General features: G+C 37.9%; 1 protein-coding gene across 1 annotated transcript in view; it reads left to right on the top strand.

Annotated features, from left to right (window-relative positions):
* Positions 1 to 16176, top strand: part of grk6 (G protein-coupled receptor kinase 6) — a 72732-nt gene extending 56556 nt beyond the window's left edge. Inside the window, exons 10-17 of the mRNA XM_084136366.1 lie at positions 815 to 1005; positions 1101 to 1138; positions 6396 to 6485; positions 6572 to 6780; positions 7790 to 7927; positions 8413 to 8550; positions 10346 to 10480; positions 12101 to 16176. Of these exons, the coding sequence (XP_083992492.1) occupies positions 815 to 1005; positions 1101 to 1138; positions 6396 to 6485; positions 6572 to 6780; positions 7790 to 7927; positions 8413 to 8550; positions 10346 to 10480; positions 12101 to 12151 (990 nt within the window). The 3' untranslated portion in view covers positions 12152 to 16176. The remainder of the gene's footprint in view (positions 1 to 814; positions 1006 to 1100; positions 1139 to 6395; positions 6486 to 6571; positions 6781 to 7789; positions 7928 to 8412; positions 8551 to 10345; positions 10481 to 12100) is intronic.
* Positions 16177 to 25138: the final 8962 nt, after the last annotated feature.

The raw sequence follows: 25138 nt of genomic DNA, 5'->3' as shown, positions 1-25138 counted from the left end.
GTAAATACAGGTATGTGCGCTGGCTGAATTAACATCATTTTTATTCATATCTTTCACATCTACTGCAGTCAGATTCACCGTGTTCACTCTGAAGGAATCACTCACAATGGCTGTGCACTTGTAATGACACATCAAGGATGTTAAGAGGCTAAAAGCAGGTTTAAAACTTGCCCCATTTAAGTCAACAGGGTGCAAATTTTAAAAAGAGGATAACACGGTGTAGGCAACACCGATTTTTGTCGTTGTTCTCTGTACTGACAGCACTCCAAATTTACAAAAAAATGAGCTCAATGTTAAAATTGACCGGAGTTCTCCTTTAAATGTGTCACATTCTTCCACCTCCTCTGTTAAACATGTTTTCCACACACAAAAAAAAGTCGCTGTAGTTTTCTAATTTCTGTTTTTGGGCTGATAAGCTCACAGATGTCCTGCTTTCATGCAAGATCACGTCTGAGTTATCATTCTGAATCTTGAGATCTGTTGTCAAAAAATTGTAGTTGCACTATTTTCTCTATTTAATGTTTACATTCAGAATCCTACATTTTATTAAACAACAGAAACTGGAAAAATAATTGTTTTGATGCTGATTCTCAGCGGCCCCTAGTTTAATGAAATGATAACTGTGTTTGGTGTTTGTGTATCCAAAGGCCTGACCTCGAGCACGCTATTTTGAGCTGTTTTGTTTGGCTATTATTCTCAGGATTTTCTCATAATTTCTTCCTATGTTTTTAGATACTTTCCCACGCAGGCTGCATCAAACATGGGAATTGTGTTTTGTAAATGAAACGATGTACCTTTCTGTTTTCCCGTGGAGGTGAGTCTGGCGTACGCGTACGAGACGAAAGACGCCCTGTGTTTGGTGCTCACGCTGATGAATGGAGGGGACCTGAAGTTTCACATCTACCACATGGGAGACGCGGGTTTTGATGAGAAGAGAGCCGTGTTTTATGCTGCTGAGATCTGCTGCGGGTTAGAGGACCTCCATCGGGAGAGGATAGTGTACAGGTGACAAGATTCAGGCTGAATTTTGGATTACAAGGGACTGTTTGCAAATAATCTGTATTTTGATTGACTTGCTTTCTTTGTTCATCTTCTATCAGGGATTTGAAGCCAGAAAATATACTATTGGACGATCACGGTAAGTTGGCGACTGATGTTTTCTTTGTGATTGCTCAGCAAATTCAGCTGTTTGTGTTACGGTAATTAGTTTGACAATGGTAAAACAAATTTCTCGAAGAAAAGGAATGCCACATGAATCACATTCTGAACTGTAGTACTTATGTTTGTCACAAGAGGGAGTACTTTGTATAATATTGTTTTTGTGCCATAAAATCTTTTTTATCAAATGAATTACATGACATGCTGCAGGGGTCCCAAACTTATGGAAAACCTGGAAATATCAGGGAATCAAAAAAAAAAAAAAAAAAATTTCCAGCCCTAAAAAATAAATAGATCTATTATATTATATACATTCTATATATTTTGATTAATCGTGATTAATTGCATCTAGCATAAAAGTTTTTGTTTACATAATATACAGTATGTGTGTATGTGTATATATGTGTGTGTGTGACTGTGTATATATACGAATATATATATATAATATATATATATATATAATATATATATATATATATATATATATATATATATATATACAGTGAGGAAAATAAGTATTTGAACACCCTGCTATTTTGCAAGTACTCCCACTTAGAAATCATGGAGGGGTCTGAAATTGTCATCGTAGGTGCATGTCCACTGTGAGAGACATAAAAAAAAAATCCAGAAATCACAATGTATGATTTTTTAACTATTTATTTGTATGATACAGCTGCAAATAAGTATTTGAACACCTGTCTATCAGCTAGAATTCTGACCCTCAAAGACCTGTTAGTCTGCCTTTAAAATGTCCACCTCCACTCCATTTACCGTATTTTCCGGACTATAAGTCGCACTTTTTTTCATAGTTTGGCTGGTCCTGCGACTTATAATCAGGTGCGACTTATATATCAAAATTAATTTAGACTGAGATGAACCAAGAGAAAATATTACCGTCTACAGCCGTGAGAGGGCGCTCTAGTTGGCGGAGTTGTTCAGAAGCGACACGGATGAAGAAAATTCAATGGATTCAGTGATGTGGAATGAGATTGCGGGGGCTTAGTGAACTTGTTTACTGGTAACTTGCTTGTTGGACTCGCTGACTTATGTTAATTTAGCCTATTCAGCCTCCCAGGTATATGTTTTTTATGCTATTGTGTAGCTGAATTACTGTTAATGTGTTGCGTTAACATACCGGACACCTACTCAGCCTGTTGTTCTGTGTGCTACTGTGTAGTTGAATAACTTGCCTTTCCAGATTAAATGTCTGTTCTTGGTCTTGGATTTTGTGAAAAAAAAATTCTAAATAAATGCGACTTATAGTCCAGTGCGACTTATATATGTTTTTTTCCTCTTCATGACGCATTTTTTGACTGATGCGACTTATACTCCGGAGCGACTTATAGTCCGAAAAATACGGTATTATCCTAAATTAGATGCACCTGTTTGAGGTCGTTAGCTGCATAAAGACACCTGTCCACCCCATACAATCAGTAAGAATCCAACTACTAACATGGCCAAGACCAAAGAGCTGTCCAAAGACACTAGAGACAAAATTGTACACCTCCACAAGGCTGGAAAGGGCTACGGGGAAATTGCCAAGCAGCTTGGTGAAAAAAGGTCCACTGTTGGAGCAATCATTAGAAAATGGAAGAAGCTAAACATGACTGTCAATCTCCCTCGGACTGGGGCTCCATGCAAGATCTCACCTCGTGGGGTCTCAATGATCCTAAGAAAGGTGAGAAATCAGCCCAGAACTACACGGGAGGAGCTGGTCAATGACCTGAAAAGAGCTGGGACCACCGTTTCCAAGGTTACTGTTGGTAATACACTAAGACGTCATGGTTTGAAATCATGCATGGCACGGCAGGTGCTTAAACCAGCACATGTCAAGGCCCGTCTTAAGTTTGCCAATGACCATTTGGATGATCCAGAGGAGTCATGGGAGAAAGTCATGTGGTCAGATGAGACCAAAATAGAACTTTTTGGTCATAATTCCACTAAACGTGTTTGGAGGAAGAAGAATGATGAGTACCATCCCAAGAACACCATCCCTACTGTGAAGCATGGGGGTGGTAGCATCATGCTTTGGGGGTGTTTTTCTGCACATGGGACAGGGCGACTGCACTGTATTAAGGAGAGGATGACCGGGGCCATGTATTGCGAGATTTTGGGGAACAACCTCCTTCCCTCAGTTATAGCATTGAAGATGGGTCGAGGCTGGGTCTTCCAACATGACAATGACCCGAAGCACACAGCCAGGATAACCAAGGAGTGGCTCTGTAAGAAGCATATCAAGGTTCTGGTATGCTTCTTACAGATTATATATAATATATATAAATATAAAAATATATATACACACATATATTATGTAAACAAAAACGTTTATGTTAGATGCGGTTAATCTATTCGACAGCTCTAATGATATAAAATGAGCCAAAACACTATGACCACCTGCCTAATATTGTGTTGGTCCTCCGCGTGCTGATAAAACAGCGCTGAACACACTCGAGGCACCGACTCTGCAAGAGCCCTGAAGGTGTCCTGTGGTATCTGGCCTTCAAGTCCTGTAGGTTTCGAGGTGGAGCCACCAAGGTTCAAACTTGTTTGTCCAGCACATTCAGATCATCAGCTCAATTGAATTGAGATCTGGGGAATTTGGAGAGGGGCAACACCTGGTTCCTCAAACCATTCCTGAACAATGTGTGCAGTGTGGCAGGTGCTTTATCCTGCTGAAAGAACCACTTCCACCAGGGAACACCATTGTCCTGAAGTGGTGTACATGGTCTGCAACAATGTTTATGTAAGGTGGCATGTGTCAAATTGATGTCCACATGATTGGTAGGACCTAGTGTTTCCCAGCAGAATATTTGCTCAGAGCATCTCACTCCCTCAGCCGGCTTGTCGTCGTCCCACAGTGCATCCTGGTGCCTTTACTTCCCCAGGTAAACTGTGCAAACAACATGACAGCCATCGGCTCAGATCCACAGCAAAGGCCACAAGAACCAGACAGGTCCTCCGCACAGACCCTATGACCAGCTTTTCGGCTCCATACCGAATCGATCTTCAAGCAAAAGGAACTGGATGAATATTTGAATGTTACGATCCCAATCTGAATTTTGACTTGTGATGCAAGGCTGAATCATAATGACACTGTTTTTGTTTGTTGGCCAGAGGAGAACTCTGCCTGGTTTCTTCCAAGGGTTTTTTTTCTCCATTCTGTCACTCACACACACACACACTCCAGATCTGATGAAGGACCTGCACCTGGACACGAGAAAAACGATGTCCTGAAATGTCAACTAGTGTCTCCCCTGTGAAGGCCTCCTTCCCTTTACCTCTGTACTGATCGTTGTCAAAATAGTTCCGGTTCACGTGGCTACGCGGAAGCGATAAATAATTCTGTATAAGGCCAGACAAGTAATTTGTTGAGGTCAATTTGTAAAGAAAGACTACACGCCTGCGCACATATTCAAACGCGCATACCTATAGACTAAACACGTAATAGGCATGTGCACGCCGTCAGCATTTTCACAGGTTTGCGTTTTTAAAGCTTGCGCAGAAATAATATAAAAAATAAAAAAAAAGGCTTTTTTTTCTTTAAGGCTTGCACCTTGGAACCTATTTCAAGGTTTGCGTTCTCGAGCCACCAGGCACTGTTGTTGTGCGAATGAGATGGCCAGAGCGCGTTAAGGGTTTTCTGTTAGAACGGTGTTGTGTTAGAGCTAAGTTAATAACTAATGATCTTTGCAACGGAAGTGAATCAATCAAAACTAACTTTAGTTGGACAATAACTTTATTCTAGAGTTGCTGTAAAGCCAAAACAATCTCTGTTACTTAAATTTCCTATTATCACTGTAAAAAGCTGCTTTGAAACAGTCTATATTGTTAAAAGCGCTATATAAATGAAGGTGACTTGAGTTGACCTGATGGAGTTTGGGTTACTAGCCACTGTCGCCTCTGGCCTTCTTAGTTGGGGGACACTAAATATTCAACAATATTATTGATCTGACTGTACTGATGCTGCTGTACGAGATCTGAACAGAGCTGGACGATGACATAATTTTTTTGCAGAACTGCTTTATAGATGACATGAACTAATTTAATAATTGATGATCTTCAGCTGAACAACAGCCGAAATTGCATAATTCACCTGTTTTCACTGTAAAGCTGCTTTAAAACTATCTGTATTGTATAAAGCGCTATATAAATAAAGGTGAATTGAAACAGACACGGCCATGTGACGTAAAAGGACTCAGTGGACCACCGACCTTCTTCCACTGCTCCAAGGTCCAGTTCTGATGTTCGCGTGCCCTTTCGATGGTGGACAGAGGTCATCATAGACACTCTGATTGGTCTGAGTGCGATGATCTGTGTGTTGTGACACATTCTTCCCATAACCATCATTAAAATTTTGTGTGACTCATAGATAGTCTGTTGGCTGGATAGCCTTCGTTGCCCTCGTGAATCGATGAGCCTTGGCCGCCCGACACCCTGTGGTCAGTTTGTGGTTTGTCCCTCCTCAGACCACTGTTGGTAAAGTCTCACCACTGCTGACCGGGAGCGACCCACAAGCCTTGTCGTTTCAGAGATATTGCCATAACAATTCGGTCCTTGTCAAAGTCGCTCAAGTCGTTTATTCCTGCCCTTTTCTCCTGCATCCAACACATTGATTACGAGAACTGATTGTTGGACGACCATCTAATCTACCCAGACTAGGAGATGATCAATGATATTCACTTCACCTGTGATTGGTCATAATGTGTTGGCTCATCAGCGTATATTGTAATAACTATCTCACAATATTACTATTTTTAATGTCTTTTTGATCAAATAAATGCAGTCTTGGTGAACATTAGGCGTCTTTCAAAAACATAAATCGTACCGACCCCAAACTTTTGAACAGTAGTGTATATTGTTGTACGTATAAAAAAAAAAAGAAGAGATTTTGTAATATATAACATAATATAATGCAATATAATATAGCTTTTAAAGTGTTTGTGAGTTTATATTTTGTGAGATCATAATAATACTAAAGTAATTTATCAGGTTGTCACAAACCACTAGAAATATCCATGGAAAAGTCAATAAAAACTCAGAAGTTAATTGATCAAAATGTGAGAACCCTTACATTATTTGAAATCCCTCAAATGAAGAGAAATGAAGTATTAAATTGCACAAAAAATAACAATTAAATAGCATAAAAAGTTTGCTTTGTTTCCATATAACTTGTAATAAGTTATTAGTATTGAAAAATGAAAGGACTAATATAACAAAGCTGTGATGTTTCTTCTCAGGTCATATACGTATATCAGACCTGGGCCTGGCTGTGCATGTACCAGAGGGTCAGACAATCAAAGGCCGGGTGGGAACTGTGGGATACATGGGTATGTCTTTGCCTTTATTAACCTCCTAAACAATATCAGCAGCAGAAGCAATCCATGTAACCTGCGCTGGGTCTGTCTCCCATCAGCCCCTGAGGTGGTGAAGAACGAGCGTTACACTTTCAGTCCAGACTGGTGGGCTCTCGGCTGTCTCCTCTACGAGATGATCGAGGGTCAATCTCCCTTTCAGCAGCGCAAGAAAAAAATCAAGCGAGAGGAAGTGGAGCGGCTAGTCAAAGAGGTGGAGGAGGAATATTCCAGCAAGTTCTCAGAGGATGCCAAATCACTCTGTAAAATGGTTAGTATCCAGTTAAATATTAATTATCCAATCCAGGGATGCCCCGATACCACTCTTTCCAGAATGAGTCCTATGTCGATACTGTCAATTTTGGTACTCACCGATACCAATTACCGATACCTGTATTTTCATTGCATTTGTCATTTTTAAAAATATTGGGAAACCAAAAGAATATGAATCATTATGTACAGTACCGATATCTGTACTTCCCTAATCCAATCCAATCCAATTATTAATTATAATTAATGTTATATAAATTTAGTAATCAGAATAATACACTGTGGGAAAAAAGTTGCTGCCTTAAATTTTTAAGTACAATCAACTTGAATATTTAAGTAATTTCAACTGACTTTAAAAATGTCTTTAAAATGACTTTAAAAAGTTAAAGCAATGCAAAGCATGTGTTGTCATAACGTATTTTTACAGTGTAGCAATTAAACGCATCAATATTTCTGAGAATATCCACATATTAAAGATGCTCTGTCAAGTTTACCTTCACCCAAAAATTAAAATTCTGTCAACATTTACTCACCCTCATGTCTTTCCAAACCTGTAAGGCTTTCGTTCCTCTGTTGAACAAAAAAATAAGATATTTTGAAGAATGTCGGTAACCATATAGTTTTAGTTCCCATTGACTTACATTGTACATTTTGTCCATACAGTGGAAGTTAATTGGGAACCGAAACTGTTTGGTTGGTTTTATAACAACATGAGGGCGAGACTTATCCCTTTAAAGAAAGATCATATATAATTGATACTTGATGTTGTTGTAAGAAGCTTAAATGTATATTTTTTTATATCGGAATTGTATATTAATTAATTAATTAAATTTGTTTTGCCAACATAATAGCCTATGATGTTGATATGGCATTAAAATAAATACATTTTGAACTACCGGTACTTAACAGTTGTCAGAAAAGTGGGCATGTCAATGAAGAATATATATATATATATATATATATATATATATATATATATATATAATAATTTTTTTTTTTTTTGGGTTTAGCTGCTAGTCAAAGACCCTTGTGAGAGGCTTGGCTGTCAGGGGGGCGGAGCCTCAGAGGTGAAGGCCTACCCTATTTTCCGTTCCATCAACTTCAAGCGGCTTGCAGCAGGCATGCTCGAAGCGCCCTTTATTCCAGATGTAAGTATTTTCTGAGTCTGCCACTTTTTTTAAACTGTTATTGGCAATATCAGTCATAACAACTATTGTTATTACCATTACTCTTTCACTGTTTAAATGAATAGTTCACCCAAAACTGAAAAATCCACCATTTTTTGTTTTTAAATAATTATCCTCATGTTGTTCCAAATCCATTTCAATTTCTTTTTGGCTTGGAACTCAAAAGGAGACAGTTTGAGTCATGTACCAGTCGCTCTTTTCCTTGCATTCGCAGTGAATGGGAACTGGAGCTTTCAAGCTTCAAAAAGGACACAAAAGCACCATGAAAGTATCATAAAAGTAGTCCATATTACTTTTATTTTATTTTATTATTCATACATCAGCTTTGGGGAAAGAAAAGAACACAATTTTAATCACATCAGTGTGTCTTGCGAATGATTTGTTCATAAAATCAGACATGGCTTCTTCAATGAGACAACGTAGCATGATATGTTTCTCTGTTTCAGCCTCAGGCCATCTACTGTAAGGACGTGTTGGACATCGAGCAGTTCTCCACAGTGAAGGGGGTGGAGCTGGAACCCAAAGACGACTCCTTTTACTGCAAAGTATCCACTGGAAGTATTCCCATCCCCTGGCAAAATGAGGTCAGGTCACTACCCAGAATAACCTCAATAAATGCTTTACTCTGAACCCTGATTGCTATTTTATGACCAGCATGCAATAAAAAGGAAATTAACGTTGACTTTGATAATGTGTACAAACAGACTGCAATCAACACAAATTGGGGATATTTTCTCTTGAGAATAAACAGGACGTGCACTCGATGTTGCCATTATGAAACTGACTTCATGAAATAAATAGGGACGTGGAAAAGTTATGTTATTACAGCTTTCATCCTATAACCTTTTTTAATTGTTTCATATTTTTTTTTATGTAGAATCAATATCAAGACTTAGAATGCAAGTTAGAAATATTTCTTAATTAACTATAGAAATTAAATTACTATTTTATGAATAAAGGTAACAATGTAATTTTAGTTTGGAGGATCTGTGTTATTTTAGTATTTATTATTTATATACTATTGGTATTTGTTCATATTTTGAATTAGTTTTTATGTTTTAGTTGTGCTAAATTTTACAAATATTTCTAAATAGTTTTGGTAACAATTTACAATAAGGTTATATTTGTTGGCATTCATTAACTAAATGATCTTAAAGGAATAATTCACTTAAAAATGAAAATTCTGTCATCATTTACTCACCCTCAAGTTGTTTCAAACCTGTATGAATTTCTTTCTTCTGCTGAACACAAAGGAAGATATTTTGAAGAATGTCGGTAACCAGACAGTTGATGGAAGCTATTGACCTCCAAAGTAGGATAAAAAATACTATGGAAGTCAATGGGGTCCATCAACCGTTTGGTTACCGACATTCTTCAAAATATCTTCTTTTGTGTTCAACAGAAGAAAGAAATTCATACAGGTTTAGAACAACTTGACAGAATTTAAATTTTTAAGTGAACTATTCCTTTAATTCCTTTATTCCTGTAATGCCCGTAATTACGTAATTTCAATATGTAAAAATCGTTCACGTCCTCATAGAGTTCCATATTACAACTTTTTTTTTTATTCAGCATTTACTAATACATTATTAAAATCAAAAGTTGTCTCTGTTTATATTATTTAGTGATATAAGCTAACATGAACTAAAAATTAACTTGCATGTATTGCTTAGTTGATGCATTAATGTTAACTAATGGGACCTTATAGTAAAGTGTTACCACAGTTTTAATGAATTTTTCTTTCCATTTTAGTTTTATTTCACTTCAACTTCACCTTATTTCAGTTAGTTTCCAAGGCATTATTTCAATTTTAATTTTTCATAATATATTTTAACTTAGTATTATTTATATAATATCATAGTTTTTTTATTTACAGTTTGAATTGGGTTTAATATTTATTTTAGTTTATTTCTTGTAATGTTGTTTTGCTTTTGTCATTTTTTTTGTTTTTTACAAACATTCCTACATTTTAATTGAAAAAATATTTGTTAATTTAATAGTTTTAATTTTATTTCAACATGACAACAACACTGGACAAAATAAAATAATAAAAATGTAGTAATAAAAATTCTAATTTAACATGTTTTGTACTCAGTTCATGAAACTAACATCCACTGCTAGAAAAAAAAGTGTAGTTGGACTGTTGTCTCAAACCTTTGCAGTTACACTGAGAGGTTAGTCTGATGCATGAGGCACACAAAATGTCACACAAAGAGTCGTCATCCAATTGATTGAATTCTACATGATTTCTGTAGGGTCATCGACTTCTGAAGGTCTGGCTACACAAGACTACTGAGATATAGAACTAGTGACAACAAGCCCCAGTTTATATTGGTTTGACTTTAATTCTATGTGTCGTCATTTCATTGATCCATTCAGATGATAGAGACGGAGTGCTTTAAAGAACTCAACATCTTGAACTTGGATGGCACTGTGCCCCCTGACCTGGACTGGAGAGGTCAACCCTCGCCCCCACCCAAACAGGGCTTACTGCAGAGACTCTTCGGCCGGCAGGTGAGATTTCATCACATTCTTCTATTATTTAAATGCATTGCTTTTGCTCCAAGACATTATTGTTTGTTCCATTAGTGAATGAGGTTCTCAGCCAATCCTGTGTTATGTTTGATAGTGAAATCGTATACGGGTTTGCTGGCGATTCTTGTTATGTAATAAAATATCAGTGTGCAGGTTTTCTTCCCCCTCTCCCTGCTGTATAATTAGTTAAGTATAAAATGATTCATGTAATATAGACAGATTACAAATGTATAACTTTTTAGAGCCTGTTACCTTTGTTCTCAGTTTTATTTGGCTCTCTTGTCACTCTTTAATCGAAATGCAAACTAAATGTAAAGGCATGTTAAAATATTTTGGCACACAATTTAGTGTTTTAGACAAAACGTATGCTTGTTGCTGTGAAATTAGAGATGCACCGATTGCAATGTTCTTGGCCGATTCCACTTTCCGATTTTTTTGTAAGTATAATCTTACAAAAGATACTGATTTTTGCCAATTCCGATTTTCTTTCTAAGAACTATAATTGACAGCATATACAAACAAAAAATGTATTTTTTTCATAAAAATCCACAAGTAAAAAGTCAGTAATAAAATAAGACCAAATAAACAAATTGTAAACAACAGCATAATTAATTGCAATAGAATAAAGAAAGATATGAAATAAATACTGCTTTAAGTTTTTCAGGTTGGTCTAACAGTAGGTTACTATTTAGAGAAGAAATACTACAGAAATTAAAGTAATCGAATGTAAAATAACACTGGATAGTCTTCAATGTAAAAATTAAAGTTACAAAAGTTACTCAGTCAAGAGCAGAGAGTGATTTTCTTTGTCTTTTGTTCTTTGATTAACATGACAGACAGCAGCAGGAATATTAGACTACTGTCACTTTAAGAGCTTATGCACGGATCCAACTTGCGTTCTTTCTCAGCTATTCCAAAACTGATTGTGTTTAACCGAATACTCACCAAGACAGGCATTTTGACATAACTGTGTGTGTATTTGACCGTTTAAGCGCAGTAAGCCACACATTTTGGTACTTGCGACACACAAGCAGTTTGAGAGGCGGCTTTATTTGCGCGCCACTAATTTAGATCAGTGGTACACGCGCTTTTGGTGCGAAACCTGTGGAAATTAGTCAAATTATGTGCAATACAAGCACTATTTAACCGGTGCGAGTGTGTGTCAATTCGCCGTTGGAGAAAAGAGAGCGTGAACACGCAGCTGACGTTATTGGCCGAGAAGGCGGAAAATCAGCTGATTTCGGTCCCTGGCCGGTCGAACGGTGCATCTCTATGTGAAATGGTAGAAACATTGGGAAATGGGTGGATTTTTTTTTTCAAAACCATTATTTACTACTTGTTAATACTAGACTGTGGCAGGTAACATTGAGGAAGGAACATTTTTATTCTTGAGAGCATTTGATTGGACAAGATTTGTATACACCCCTGAGTGCAAGATGAGTCATACATTTTGGGGGGGCTGTTTTCCAGGAAGAAAATGTCTGCTTCTCAACTTTTATTAGCACACAGATGACCTCCGAGTTAGTTATATTTGATAAGGTTTTGAATGCTGATAAATCCCAGTGTTTGACTGTGCATGTGTCTATGCTGCCCCCGCAGGACTGCTGTGGAAACTGCAGCGACAGTGAGGAGGAGCCCACGCGGCTGTGAAGGCACGGCCTGCCCAGGGCTCCTCCCCTACACCACTGAGGATCTCATTTGTTTACAGTTTTTGCACATTTGTATTTTTAAGATAGCTCTATATAAACATTGGAATGTATATTTTCACTATATAGCCATGCAGTGTATCTTATTTAAAGTCATCGAAATGAAAAGGACAGAAAAAAGGGTCCCAATTATTGTCCTTTATCATGTGTGAAGTATGGCAAGGACAGATCGTTCAACACTGCTCAAGTCTCAAACCCGGTTGAGCCCAACCGATCCTGTACATTTCGTAGGTATGTCTCGCAGCCTCTTTGCGCTTTTCTTTTCTTTTTCTGTTCTTGTACGATTTCACACATGTACAGTATGCACTCTGAATATTTGTTTTAGACGTGGGGAGCAATTTGCTTTTGCAGATATTTTTATATTTATATTTTGAATTTTATTTTCTTATGGTAATCTCGACAATCAAATGGCACCATTTGTATAAAACAGTGATAAGTGTGCATTAATGGATTAAAAAAAAGAAAAGAAGCAAAAACAGGAAAGGACTATAAAACAGAGGGAAATTTTAAGATCATAAATTCGCTACCAGAAGTCTCAAATATGTTATCCAAGGTTACTTAGCTAGAGATACCTAGTAAACCAAATAGGCATGACTAAAGTGCATATGCGTACAATAACAACTGCAAACGGTTGTACCATGTTGTAAATACGCGACACTCATCTGTAAAGTCTTCAGTGCGTCTTCCTGCTAATTCTTCTCTGGATAATAGGGAAGAACATCCTGATTATAGTCCATAATGAGTCAAACCACGAGGCATTATTTTCCATTTCACAACGTGACTGGTAATAACATGACATTGTAATTTGTCAAATTCCAGCTCTGAAGACCGAACGACTTTAATACTCAAACGATTCTCAGCAAATGATCATTGCTTAACAGTTCATCATGCTAATAGACATGTTATTTAATGTTTTTATAAGTAGATTTGCGCAATTGTATGGGCTGCATACAATTTTAATTGCTGCTTTTTTACATGTAGGTCAAAGCAAAATTAATTTGCCAAAAAGAAATGTTTTGTTCTGTGTTGCGTATATCCCCTGCGATCTCAATAAGCTCTTTATGTTTTCAGTTGCTCGGAAATATGATGTCTTGGGAACTTTGTTGTAAATTTGATCTCTTGATGCACTTAAGACCAAACAACTTCTTAAATTGTTGTCCTCCATCTTCATTGAAGGTGCCTTTTTGAAGTTTTAAGGTACTCTTGTCATTAGGGCTGTTTATTCAAATATCTCCATTATATTTTTGAGTTGGCTTAGCATTTCGTGCACACACTTTCTCTTTTCTTCGCTGTTGTTTTACCTCGAATATTACTGTGCCCTGTGGATGTTCAAACTTTTTCTAAACCTTGTGAATTCTTATTTTGGACATCGTAGAGTCTCGCAAAAGGCTTTGGGACTTTATATTGAAGCCTAGCTGAACGCGTAACATCAGTGACCTGCCAACTCAAGGGTCTGTAAAACGTAACATACTCTCGAGGAAGTCTTCAAACGCACCGCCAGCGAATGACATGGCGGATCCTTGAAAGTCGACACATTTCTCATCCACCTGCAGTTTACTTTAATTCTCTTGGATAAACTCAAATACATTCCAGTCTCTACTGTACTGTACAGTTGTAAAATTTACTCAGTTTGTTTTGTTGTTGTTTATTTAGCAATAATGGATTTGATAAGTATAACTATTATGTAAATGTGTATAAAATGACATTTCAAGTCTAGAGCGAGACAAAACTTAGTTTGACTCAATGTTTTCCTGAGCCAGGCTTTTAACACTGTGAAGTGATCATTTCTGTCACAGTTGTATTTTTTTTTTCTTTTTGTTTGCGAATTTATAACTGTATGTATGTATGTGTGCTTAAATGCTGTATGTCTGAGTGTATGTGTGCTTTAACCTGCACTGTATGTGCCCATATTCTTTATCATAACCACTAGTGGATGCCATTTTCTGCCCTAAATGAGTGAAACGTTACAATTTAGGGAAGCTTTCAGTGTTTTTCTTTTCCAAGAGGAAAGGTGGAGAACTTCAGCCTTACTGATAATAATATTGTCAATTTATTAGTAATACCAATCCTTTCAATATCATAGATTTCATGTTTACCTCAAGGCAGAGCGAATCTCAAAATTTCATAAACAACAAGAATGAGAAAAGACATGCCAGTGGCTTTGGAGGTCAGTGTCGAAATGGAAACCAGCCACATATGTCAGTGTTATTAATCCCCATTATATGAACTCTGTCATATTAGTGTTTTTGTTGTTGTTTTGAAGAGTATAAACACATACATCTTGTAAGCCTCAAAGTGTACGGTGCCATTTTAAGCATCGTTTTCCATTAGCAAACAACATGCCATTGAGGGCTATAGAATCAAATTTGACTTTTTAGTAACTGTATAATGTGCTTATTTGAGTAAAGTATGGTATATACAGTAACTGGAGGATTTGGCTATTGTAAGTTTAATGTTTTTTTTTTTTTATCTCTCACTATTGAATTTTTGTCTAGTTTTGCTGATAGTGACTCAATTTTAAAACAGATTTTAATATATCTGTAGTATTTTAAAGCGGCACCTTTTCTTTTCTTTTGCCTAATGTGTATGTAGAAGTCCATTGCCCTTTCATTTAAAGGGATAGTTCACCCAAAAATGAAAAAAATGAATTACTCGCGCTCATGTCGTTCCAAACCCATTAGACTTGTGTTTGTTTTTGAAGCACAAATGAAGATATTTTAAATGAAATCTGAGAGATTTCTGTCCCTTCATTAACAGTCCAAGCAACTACACTTTGACTCTTCAAAAAGTTCATAAAGAGATCGTAAAACGAATCCATATGAATTGAGCGGTTTAGTCCAAATTTTCCGAAGCGACACGATCACTTTATATGATGAACAGATTTAATGTTGGCTTTTATTCAGATACTATAAACATTGATCAGCAAACATAAACAGAAGCTCGGCCGTACTTGCTTGATGCGTAAGATCAAACCTCATTGGTTCTTGAGAAAGCTCAAACGTGCTGCGTAACACGAGAATGAACCTCATTGGTTCTTGAGAAAGCTCAAACGTGCTGCGTAACACGAGAATGAACCTCATTGGTTCTTGCACGTCAAGCGAACATGCTTGAGCTTCTGTTTATCACAACTGATGTGTGAGTTGATGAATGTTTTTATGTAAATAAAAGTCTAAATTCAATCTGTCTAGCGTATAAAGTGATCGTGTCTCTTCAGAAAATTGGAACAAAACCACTCAATTCACATGAATTAGTTTTACAATCTCTTTATGAACTTTTTGAAGCATCAAAGTGGTAGTTGGACTGTTCATGAAGGGACAGAAATTTCTCGGATTTCATTTAATAATCTTAATTTCATTAAATGAGCGAAAGCCTTACGGGCTTGAAACGACAGGGTGAGTAAATGATAAGATAATTTACGTTTTTGGATGAACTATCCCTTTAAGGCCAGAAGAATGTGTTTGGTTGTCTTGTACCTGTTTATCCCTGTTCTTGACGCCTTATTTTTATGTGATACAAAAAAAAAAGGTTCCTGGATTGCACATTGAAAACTAATTTTTTGCTGAACTCAATAGTTAATTCTCACTCAGGTTACTGCCATTGTTATGTATGTTTTTATTTGCTTAATATATACGGCCTTACTGATAAAATAATGTCAAGTTACTGGTTTATGTTTTAAAGTTGCATAAAAGACATGCCATTGGGAATGTTTATAGACTTTTCTGTAAAGTTTTTTTTTTTTTTTTTTTTGATGGTGATGATGACGACAATGAAGGAATTTGTTCTTTCTTGTCGAAGCACTGATGCTCATTTTCTCTGTTTAGTTTCTGCTGTCCGTCTCTGGCCTGTGAAGCCTGTACATTACGCATGGCCTCTCATGCAGGTCTTCTGTGTAACAAACTGAATTTTGTTCCCTGTTTTCATTTTTATCTGCATTAGTATTCAACTTCAATAAATTTTTATTTGGTTAAATGTTGTGTAGCTCTTAAACTCACTTCATATTTGAATTTATTCTATCTAAAATCTATCAAAATTGACAATTCTTGTTTTTTTATGGAGTATTGCAGTATTTGTTATTTGTGCACATCATTATTTTTAAATTCATGCGCCCTCGTTATCTTTAATCAGAATAACTTCTCCCTTTTGCAGCGGCGTCTCTTCTCTGATGATGTGTTTGGCGTGAGGGCGGGACAACCTGTCACTCACATGAGATCGACCAATAGCAAACCACAACCATCCAATCAATTCCCCATGGACAAAATCAAGTCCCACCCATACATTTTTCCTCTTTACCAAGAAGAAATTTTACTCAGTTCCATGCTGATTTTGAGACCTTTTCTGTCTGAGTGACTGCACCTTTGCAATCAGATTTATGAAGTTTTGTGGGCAAAAATGTCAAACCAATTAGCTTTATGTGGTCCACACTGCGAATTTGTATAAAGAACATATCTGCGTAAGGGAATTATTGCCCTCACGTTTTTTTGCCTCCTGCAGATTACTGTTGAAATTTCTAGATTTCGAATACAAATTTCATGTAGTTAAGGTAAATGTTAAAACGTTTTAACGTAAAGCGTAAAACGTTAAAATGTAAAATGTTAAAACATTAAAAAAGGTAAAAACATTCAACTTAAACAATAGCCAATAGTGTTTGGTTTACCTCACAGACTGCAAGTCGTACTTGACAGCACCATGGAAGCGAATCTGAGTGCTGATGATACGTTGGATTCAGTAGTAGAGGTGTGAATAAATTCTAGACATTTCATTCTTAACCAACATACAGTTGGAAAACGGAAAAAAACTTGAGCGTTTGAGCAACCGAACACAAATCTCCAACCCATGTTGCTCCGTGACGTGTCAATGGTCACTTTGGCCTGGTGGTATTTATAGCATAGGGGGCGGAGCTTTAGATTCTAGAGCGCATTGATTGGACAGAAGATGTGATGAGAAGCTGAAGTCCGTGATGATGTCATAAAAATCTGTGATCCATTTTAGCGGAAGTGAGAGACTGTAAGTTTTGAATGCCTATTCCTCCTAATTGTGAATTTTGTCATTGTTTTGGAACACACCAGCTTATTCATAACCTTAAAGCCTAACATATTTATACTAAAAGCTAAAAAACATACATTTTGATTTCAGGGGGTCTTTAATGTTCCTGACAACCTGTAGTCTCATTTAGACACTTGTTAGCAACCACATTTTTCAAGTAAATGCTCTTCAAAATATCTCCTTTTGTGTTTCACAGAATACAAGTTTTGAACCACAAGGGTTAAAATGATGACAATTTTTTAGATTTTTGAAGAACTATCCTTTTTAACAGAAATTGACAGTAAGAAACAGCTCAGACTGACAAATCAGACTCTTTAATGAGCCGCAACTGTACACTAATCCAGTGTCTAGATGCCACTAAATTTTTGATAGCCTTCTTTTTTTACGTCAGATGGGCAGATAAACAGCAGATGGGCTTCATCTGATCGCTCAATACCTTGTTATCCAATCCTAAAGAAAGGTAATGTCACTTATGCATCACGCTAGTTTCAGTTCAACCTTGTTACATAGCTCAAATTGTGAGTGGCATTTTCTGTTAGCACATCTCCTGTGCAAACCATCCATGATGTTCCCTTACACCTCGCTCTCCTCTCCACTCCTTCCCTCTGTTGCTGGGCAACGATCTTTAAGAGTGATTTAAAATAAATAAATAATGCTGCAAATAGACTCTTCTGGGTTTTTTAACATTTGGTGAAGAGCGAAACTGAACCCATCACACACCGTCTGTGAGGTGTAGACGTAGCATCTGGCTCAAGGGCCTTCAGTGAGAACATTGGGGGGTTGTTATTGAAGATGAGAGCATTGAAGAGCATTTCTGCTGTACCTGACCAAGGTTTCTGGAAGGACAACTATCGAAAAAGTATCTGCTGTGATAGTGTTCACACGTTTATGCTAATAACGTTTGGTCGTTTTTTTCTGCCAAATATCTTATGCTGCTTTGACCCCAAGAAGTTTTATTTTTATTTTTATTTTTTATTTCAATATCATCTTGATGATCAAAATAGCATTTCCAGTTATTCTTTTGCACAAGTAGTAGCTAAGCTAACATGCTAATTAGCTTGTATATGATAAATTCCGATGTTCCTCATTTGTAAGTTGGTTTAGATAAAAGCATCTGCCAAATGAATTGTCAAGTCAATTCACCTTTATTTATATAGTGCTTTATACAATACAGATCGTTTCAAAGCAGCTTCAAAGTAATAAACAAGTATATAACAAAATCAGTTATGCAAATTCTGCTATTGGGCCGTGCTAAAAAAAAAAACAGTGTTCCGGAAGTGTCATAGTTCAGCTTATGTTGCTGTAAATAACAAAGTTCATCAATTATGAAAGTAGTTAAATTAAGCAGCTCTACAGAAGGGAAGGTGTTGTTATTTAGCTCGAGTCAGTTCAATACTGATTCAATTCTGTTCAATAACATTGTCAGTTGCAAAATCATGAAACCAATTCGATTCAGCTTTGAAGTAGCTCTACAGAAGATAAAGGTGTCAACATCCAGCTCAGTTCAGGTAAGTATGTGAATGTAAATGCTAATCTTGCAGGCTAATTTGCTAGCATTGTGTTAAAGTAGTAGGCTAATCGTATAGCAGTATGTTAATATAGCAGGTAAATTTGTTAGCAGTAGGCTATGCTGGTTAATTAGATAGCTAGTCAGTTAACCAGTTAGCTTACAAGCTAATTGAAATAACAGAATGATAAGTGTTTAAGTTAGCCATTTATAGTTTTCGTTACATAATACGATTTGTTACATATATTTTAAACAACATTAATCATCATATTTACATAGAGGACATGATGTCAGGTTAACCTGATTACGTAAAATAATCTTTTATTGTTGTCAGCTTTCCCATAGAAAACCAAAATAGCAAAATTAATTTATTATCAGAATAATGTTAATTGAGCAGATCCTTCCCAAGAGTGATGTTGTGATTCTTATTATTAATAGTAATACACATCTTGGATTAATTAATTATGATAATTATAGTCCTCCACAAAACAAGCAATAAGAAAATGCCTGGTAATCTTGGCTTTTATTGGTGTTGTAAATCAGGATAGTCAGTAGTGTACATATTAAAATCTGAACATGGATCAAAACATTGTGTTCACTTTGAATGTGAGCACAATTATAAAGCATAAAAAGGCCAGACAAAACAAAAAGCACAACAAAAACTTTGTTGTGGCTTCATTAAACATGTACAAAGCTTATTCATCTACATAAATTTCAGAATTTAATAATAAAAAATAAATAAAAAAACAGATCATCATGACATCTGGATGAATGTATTTTGTATGGAGGAGTTTAATTAAACACTCATTTATACTCACTAGTAGGGAATTCTACATTGTATCGCAGATATCCAAAAGAGTATAGTATGTCACGTTATGATCAAGATGCAGAGAGGCATAGCGGATCTAATTGCAGCTTAACTTTATTAAATAACACAAACGATTGAAATCCAAAACGGAGATAAAATTAAACAGTGTGAAATTAAATGAAAATGTAAAATGAAACAACAAACAAGAAAACTGAGAACTGAAGGCATTATATACACAGAATAATTGAACTCAGCATGAAACAGTGTGAGCTAATCAATGAAACAATGAATCAAGGTGACAACAAAACAAAAACAGGAATAAAACACAGGAAATAATGATAACAAATTAAAAGTCCTTGAAATGAAACCAAAATAGACACCAACATAGTGTGACAATCCATCTGTAAGATGAAGCTTAAGAGAAAGTGGGTCATTCAACACAACAATGACCCTAAACACAATCTAAAATCTACAACTAAACGGCTGAAATAGAGGAAATCCTTTGTTTGGAAATACAAAGTCCTGCAGCAGACAACTCAAGTCTACCGGTATCGTTTTGGATGTAACCTTCGTTCCCTGATGGAGGGAACAGAGACGTTATTTCGACTGATAAATGGGGTCTCACTTGGAGGCCTCAAACAGTTTTTTAAAAAAGTTTTAGAAAAAAAAACAGCCAATGGAATTGGCAAGTGGAATTTGCATGCCATGCAACTCCCCGTACATACGGATATATACGATAGCAGCATGCATCCACTCATTGAGGTTTATGCTGAGGAGCCAAGACGATGGCCCCAGCCAATCAGCGGTGGTTCAGGGTTGTGGCAGGGGGGACATAAAGTCTTCGTTCCCTCCATCAGGGAGCTAGAGTTACTTCAGTTACCAAGACGTTCCCCATCCGTCAGTCACTACAACGTTATGTTGACTGACAAATGGGGGTCCCTATGGAAAGCACCAGAACCACTGAACTGTGTTACGAGTGATGGAGATGCAGATGCTGGCAAACTGTAGCGTGCCCTTTTAGCAACTGCTCCTATTGAGTTGTAACTAACCCAGTGCCCCACATAGGCCCAGAATGTTAGTCCTTCATGTCAACGGGATGGAAGGGACAGGGCTTACCATTGAGACGGTCGTAGCTGCTGTTCCTTTTAAGTTGTTATTTAGTACTTCAGTTGTAATTTCCATTTTTTTTCAGCCATGACCAGTATGGGGAAGCGTACCTAGTCCAATAGAGAGGGACGCTACGGAGGCCACGTCCTACATGTAGGGTTGGACATGTGGAAATACACATATGGACTGACCCGTGGGGGAGTGCTACATAAGGAATGACCTCTGCTTTAGGTCCTGCCTAGACAGGGATGGAACTACTACCGTTGCAGAGAAGAGCAAAATCTGCCCAAGGAAAGACATACTGTGGAAGAATACACACATGGGATTACCAAAGAGGAATCACAACACATGGGGCATCTATGTCAGTACTGGGGCTGACCGAGAGGGGATGCACTCGAGTACTAGGGCTGGCGTTGGACAGCTCCGCCACGTCTGACTGCTGAAGTATGCTTTGGAGAAAACTCAATCCAAGATTCACCTTTAGAGGGGAATGGTGCTGCAAGCAAGACACGGAGTCAGCCTTCCTGCACATTACCTGTTTGTACCCAGTGCACAGGAAGAAACCGGCTCCACCCAAAGATTGTAGAATATGGCAAAGGTAAAAGGTGTCGCCCAGCCCGCAGCTCTGCAAATTTCTGCCAAAGAGGCCAATGCACAGGAGGAGGCAACACTCCAAGTGGAGTGAGCCCTCACTCCGAGGGGGCACTGCTCGCTTTCAGATTGGTACTCCAAGGCGATGGTATCCACTATCCAGTGGGCCAACCTCTGCTTGGAGACAACCTTTCCCTTTCTGCTGACCTCAAAAGCAGACAAAGAGCTGCTCAGAGCTTCTAAAGCTCTGCATGCAGTCCATGCAAACACTCAGGGCGCGAACAGGACTCAGCATTAGCTGACTGAAAATGCCTGCAGATCCCCCACCCTCTTGATGGAAGTGAGCACAGTCAGGAGCGCTGTCTTTAGAGACAGGATCTGAAGCTCAACCGTTGGTGGTAGACCACTTAATTCCTCCACGTCTCACCCAGAAGCCATGCGTCGAGGTTCCAGAGGTCCGGATGTGGGTCCTATATGGTGCCCCGTCCCTGAGAAAGAAGGTCCTTGCTCAGGGGAATCCACCAGGGAGGAGCTGTCACAAGGAGCATCAGGTCTGAAAACCAGGTCCGGGTGGGCCAGTAAGGCGCAACTTCACGACCTGCTCCTCCTAGGCTCACTGGGGGAAACGCCTATTTGCGTAGGCCCAGGGCCAACTGTGTGGAAAAAAGCTTCCGTGCCGAGGGGGGCCTCAGTCAGGGAGTAAAAGAGCTGGCAGTGGGAGGCAAACAGGTCTACCTGTGCTTCCCCGAATCGACTCCAGATCAGTTGGACCACCTAGGGTTGGAGTCTCCATTCTTCCGGGATCATGAGCTGTCATTAGAGCATGTCGGCTGCACAATTGAGCTCACCCTGAATGTAAATGGCACAGAGCGACCTGAGCCGCTGCTGACTCCAGAAGAGATGGCAGAGAAGTTAAGACATTTGACGTGAGTTTTCAGCACCTTGGCGGTTGATATACACAACCGTCACAGTGTTGTCCATCCGGACCAACACACACTCGCCCTGATACAACAGTCGAAGCCAGCACAGGCCGAGCAGCAGTATTATCAACTGTAGGCAATTTATATGCTACAGTTGAGGTCCCATCCAGGAGCCCGAAGCTGTGTGCCCATTGCATACAGTGCCCCAACCTGTTCTGGAGGCATCTGTTGTCACAACAACATGCCTAGACACTTGTTCTAAGGGCACTCTGGCCCGTAGAAAGGCAAGGTCTGACCAAGGGCTGAAAGTTCAATATGCCAAGGAACCATACCCATCTCGGGACTCAGCTGTGTAGCCAGTGCTGTAGGGGTCTCTTATGCAGCCCCTTAGCAGGGCAAGGGGCCTCCGTACTTTGGTAAAGACATGGGGAGACGGGTGGGGAGGGGAGGACCTTGTACTGGTACACCCGACCCTCGAAGACTAACTGAAGAAATGGTCTGTGTTGAGGCATCCACTCATTCAGGTTTATACTGAGGAGCCAAGACGAGGGCCCCAGCCAATCAGTGGTGGTTCAGGGTTGTGGCAGGGGGGACATAAAGTCAAAGTCAAAGTACGTGGAAGTACATGTACTTCAGGTCGATTGCTTCAATCTTGGGGAAGAACGCACGTGAGAATGCGTTTCTGTGTTAAGATTTTAAATGAGAGTTTGTGAAGGGCCCAGTTCAAAACTCGCAGGTCCAAGATCGGCCGTAACCCACCACCTTTCTTGGGGAAACATCAGAGGGGGCTCTTGCCTTTACGATGAAGTCGAGTCGTGACCACAGTGTCAACATAATTATGCCCTCACAGTAAGGGCATGAACCACAAACGCTGTTTTAGCATATTCTGTTTATTTACTAGTGTGTTCTAATATGTAACTATGTCATGTTTGGTCTCATCTGACAGCTTATAAACTGAAATGAATGGTGGTGAACTTAATAGAGATATTAAAGTATCCTAATGTGCAATCTAGGTACTATTGGTTAAACATGCATTGAGGAGAATATGTTAATGTTCTTCTCCCCCTCTTCTCCCCCTCTTCTACCCATTTGCCTCATCTTTTGGTTTCCTGTCGGTCAGTTTCGGTGTTGGTATTCCACTCATGTTTAACAATGCTTTGCTCAGGGTATAAGAAGGAAAGGTAACTGTTGATGTGGGAGAAAGGCTTTAACCCCACCACTTCCGCACACCGGTGCGTAACCTCATACTACAAGAAAGGCTTTTACTGCCTCTTCTGCACAACAGTGCATTATTTGTTACAACTAAGTCTTCTATACAGTATGTTGTTCCATTCTACTGTCTGTATTTAAACGTAACTTAATAAATATATGTGCCTGCTTTAAAGGCTTTGAGAATCTTTCCTTTTATCACTGATTATGTTGAAAGCTAAAGTGATTATCACTTTCGTTATCTAAATGTTCAAGTTAAATCCTACGTTTTCCTATCATTTCTAAGAAAGACCTTTACCTATTCTTTAACCTCCTATTCTAAAGAATAAGAGGTTAAAGAATAACAAAAACTTTAATGGAGTCTGATTAATTATATTGAGTCAGATAAATATTTGAATTATACACGTCATCCTTTAACTGCCTTTTGTTCCGATTATTGGTTCAAAATAGCAGCGTAAGCTTCCAGCCCTACAAAATTAATACTTTTATTCTGAAATGATGCATGTAATGGATCAGAAGTGACAGTAAAAACATTTATAATGTTACAACAGACTTATATTTCAAATAAATGTTGTTCTTTTGAACTTTCTATTCATCAAGTAAATTCATGTTGCCATCACAGGAAACAAAAATCATTTTAAAATATATATTGAATATAGAAAGTAGTTATTTTAAATTGGAGTAATATTTCTTAATATTGATTTATTTTGATCGAGAATTAAGAGACCCAAACCTTTGAACTTTTGCTTTTGAACATTTTGGCCACTTTTTCAATTACTATATCACTGGTATGATATCTTTATTTACATACACTGAAAAAATAAATAAACCATGAAACAAAATCCTTTGTTTCTCAGCTTAGATGATAGGTCAAATTAATGAAGAACTAGAGAAATGTCAGACATTGTCACCTTTGTAAATTATAGACCAAAATAATCATGCATCTACTAATGGACAATGTTGAAGTTCTTTACAATCATTAACATTCATTAACAAAGTTTCACTCGACAAGTTAATAATGGGCTTGTTCCTAGGATAATGAATCCACTAAAACATTTTGTCTCCCAAGAAATCAAGGTTAAGCCAGCAGTCTAAATATTTACCAGTGTGAAGAAGGCACTCTTCCTGAAATATAATTTGCTTACTTTTCATTCTGATCTCAAGACTACGCTAATGCAAAAATTCTGAGGATATTGCCAAAGCTTAGAGAGAAAAACGCAAACAGACTTCTGTGACGACAAAGTTTTTGCTATAACTCATCGGACAATGACTCTCATTGTCTCAAGTGTCTGAGTCAATGTGTCACTGATTGTATCTGTATTGCTAGGCAGGCCAGATTGTGTCACACTCTTAGTCTGCTGGCATGTGATCCGTCATACAGAGCGTCTGTGGGTCAATTCCTGTCATTGAGGGCACACCACAGAGGCAGAAGGAGGTCAGCCAATCACAAAAAGAGTGACCTTTTGCCTCCATTGAGATCACTGTGTCATTTTTTCCCTGAGTCATTTACCCCATTCAGAATGAATGACATTGCCTTTCTTCTGAGGGATAATGCAGGAAATTGGCTTGGACTTGGCTGAAAGCCCTGGTGAGTAAATAATATGTGGCAAATGGTTCCTCTCCCAAGAAGACAGTATAAAATGGTTTTCCATTAAGCTTTTTTGTGTTAAAATATGTAATATGCAAATTAAGTCATTCCTGAATATGTATGTCTTCAACCATATAGAGTACCATATATACGAATTA

Source organism: Abramis brama (assembly GCF_963993115.1).
Source record: "Abramis brama genome assembly, chromosome: 15".
In the NCBI taxonomy this organism is placed as follows: Eukaryota; Metazoa; Chordata; class Actinopteri; order Cypriniformes; family Leuciscidae; genus Abramis; species Abramis brama.
Note: the sequence above shows the minus strand (reverse complement) of the source record. Positions and strands in the feature narration are given on the sequence as shown.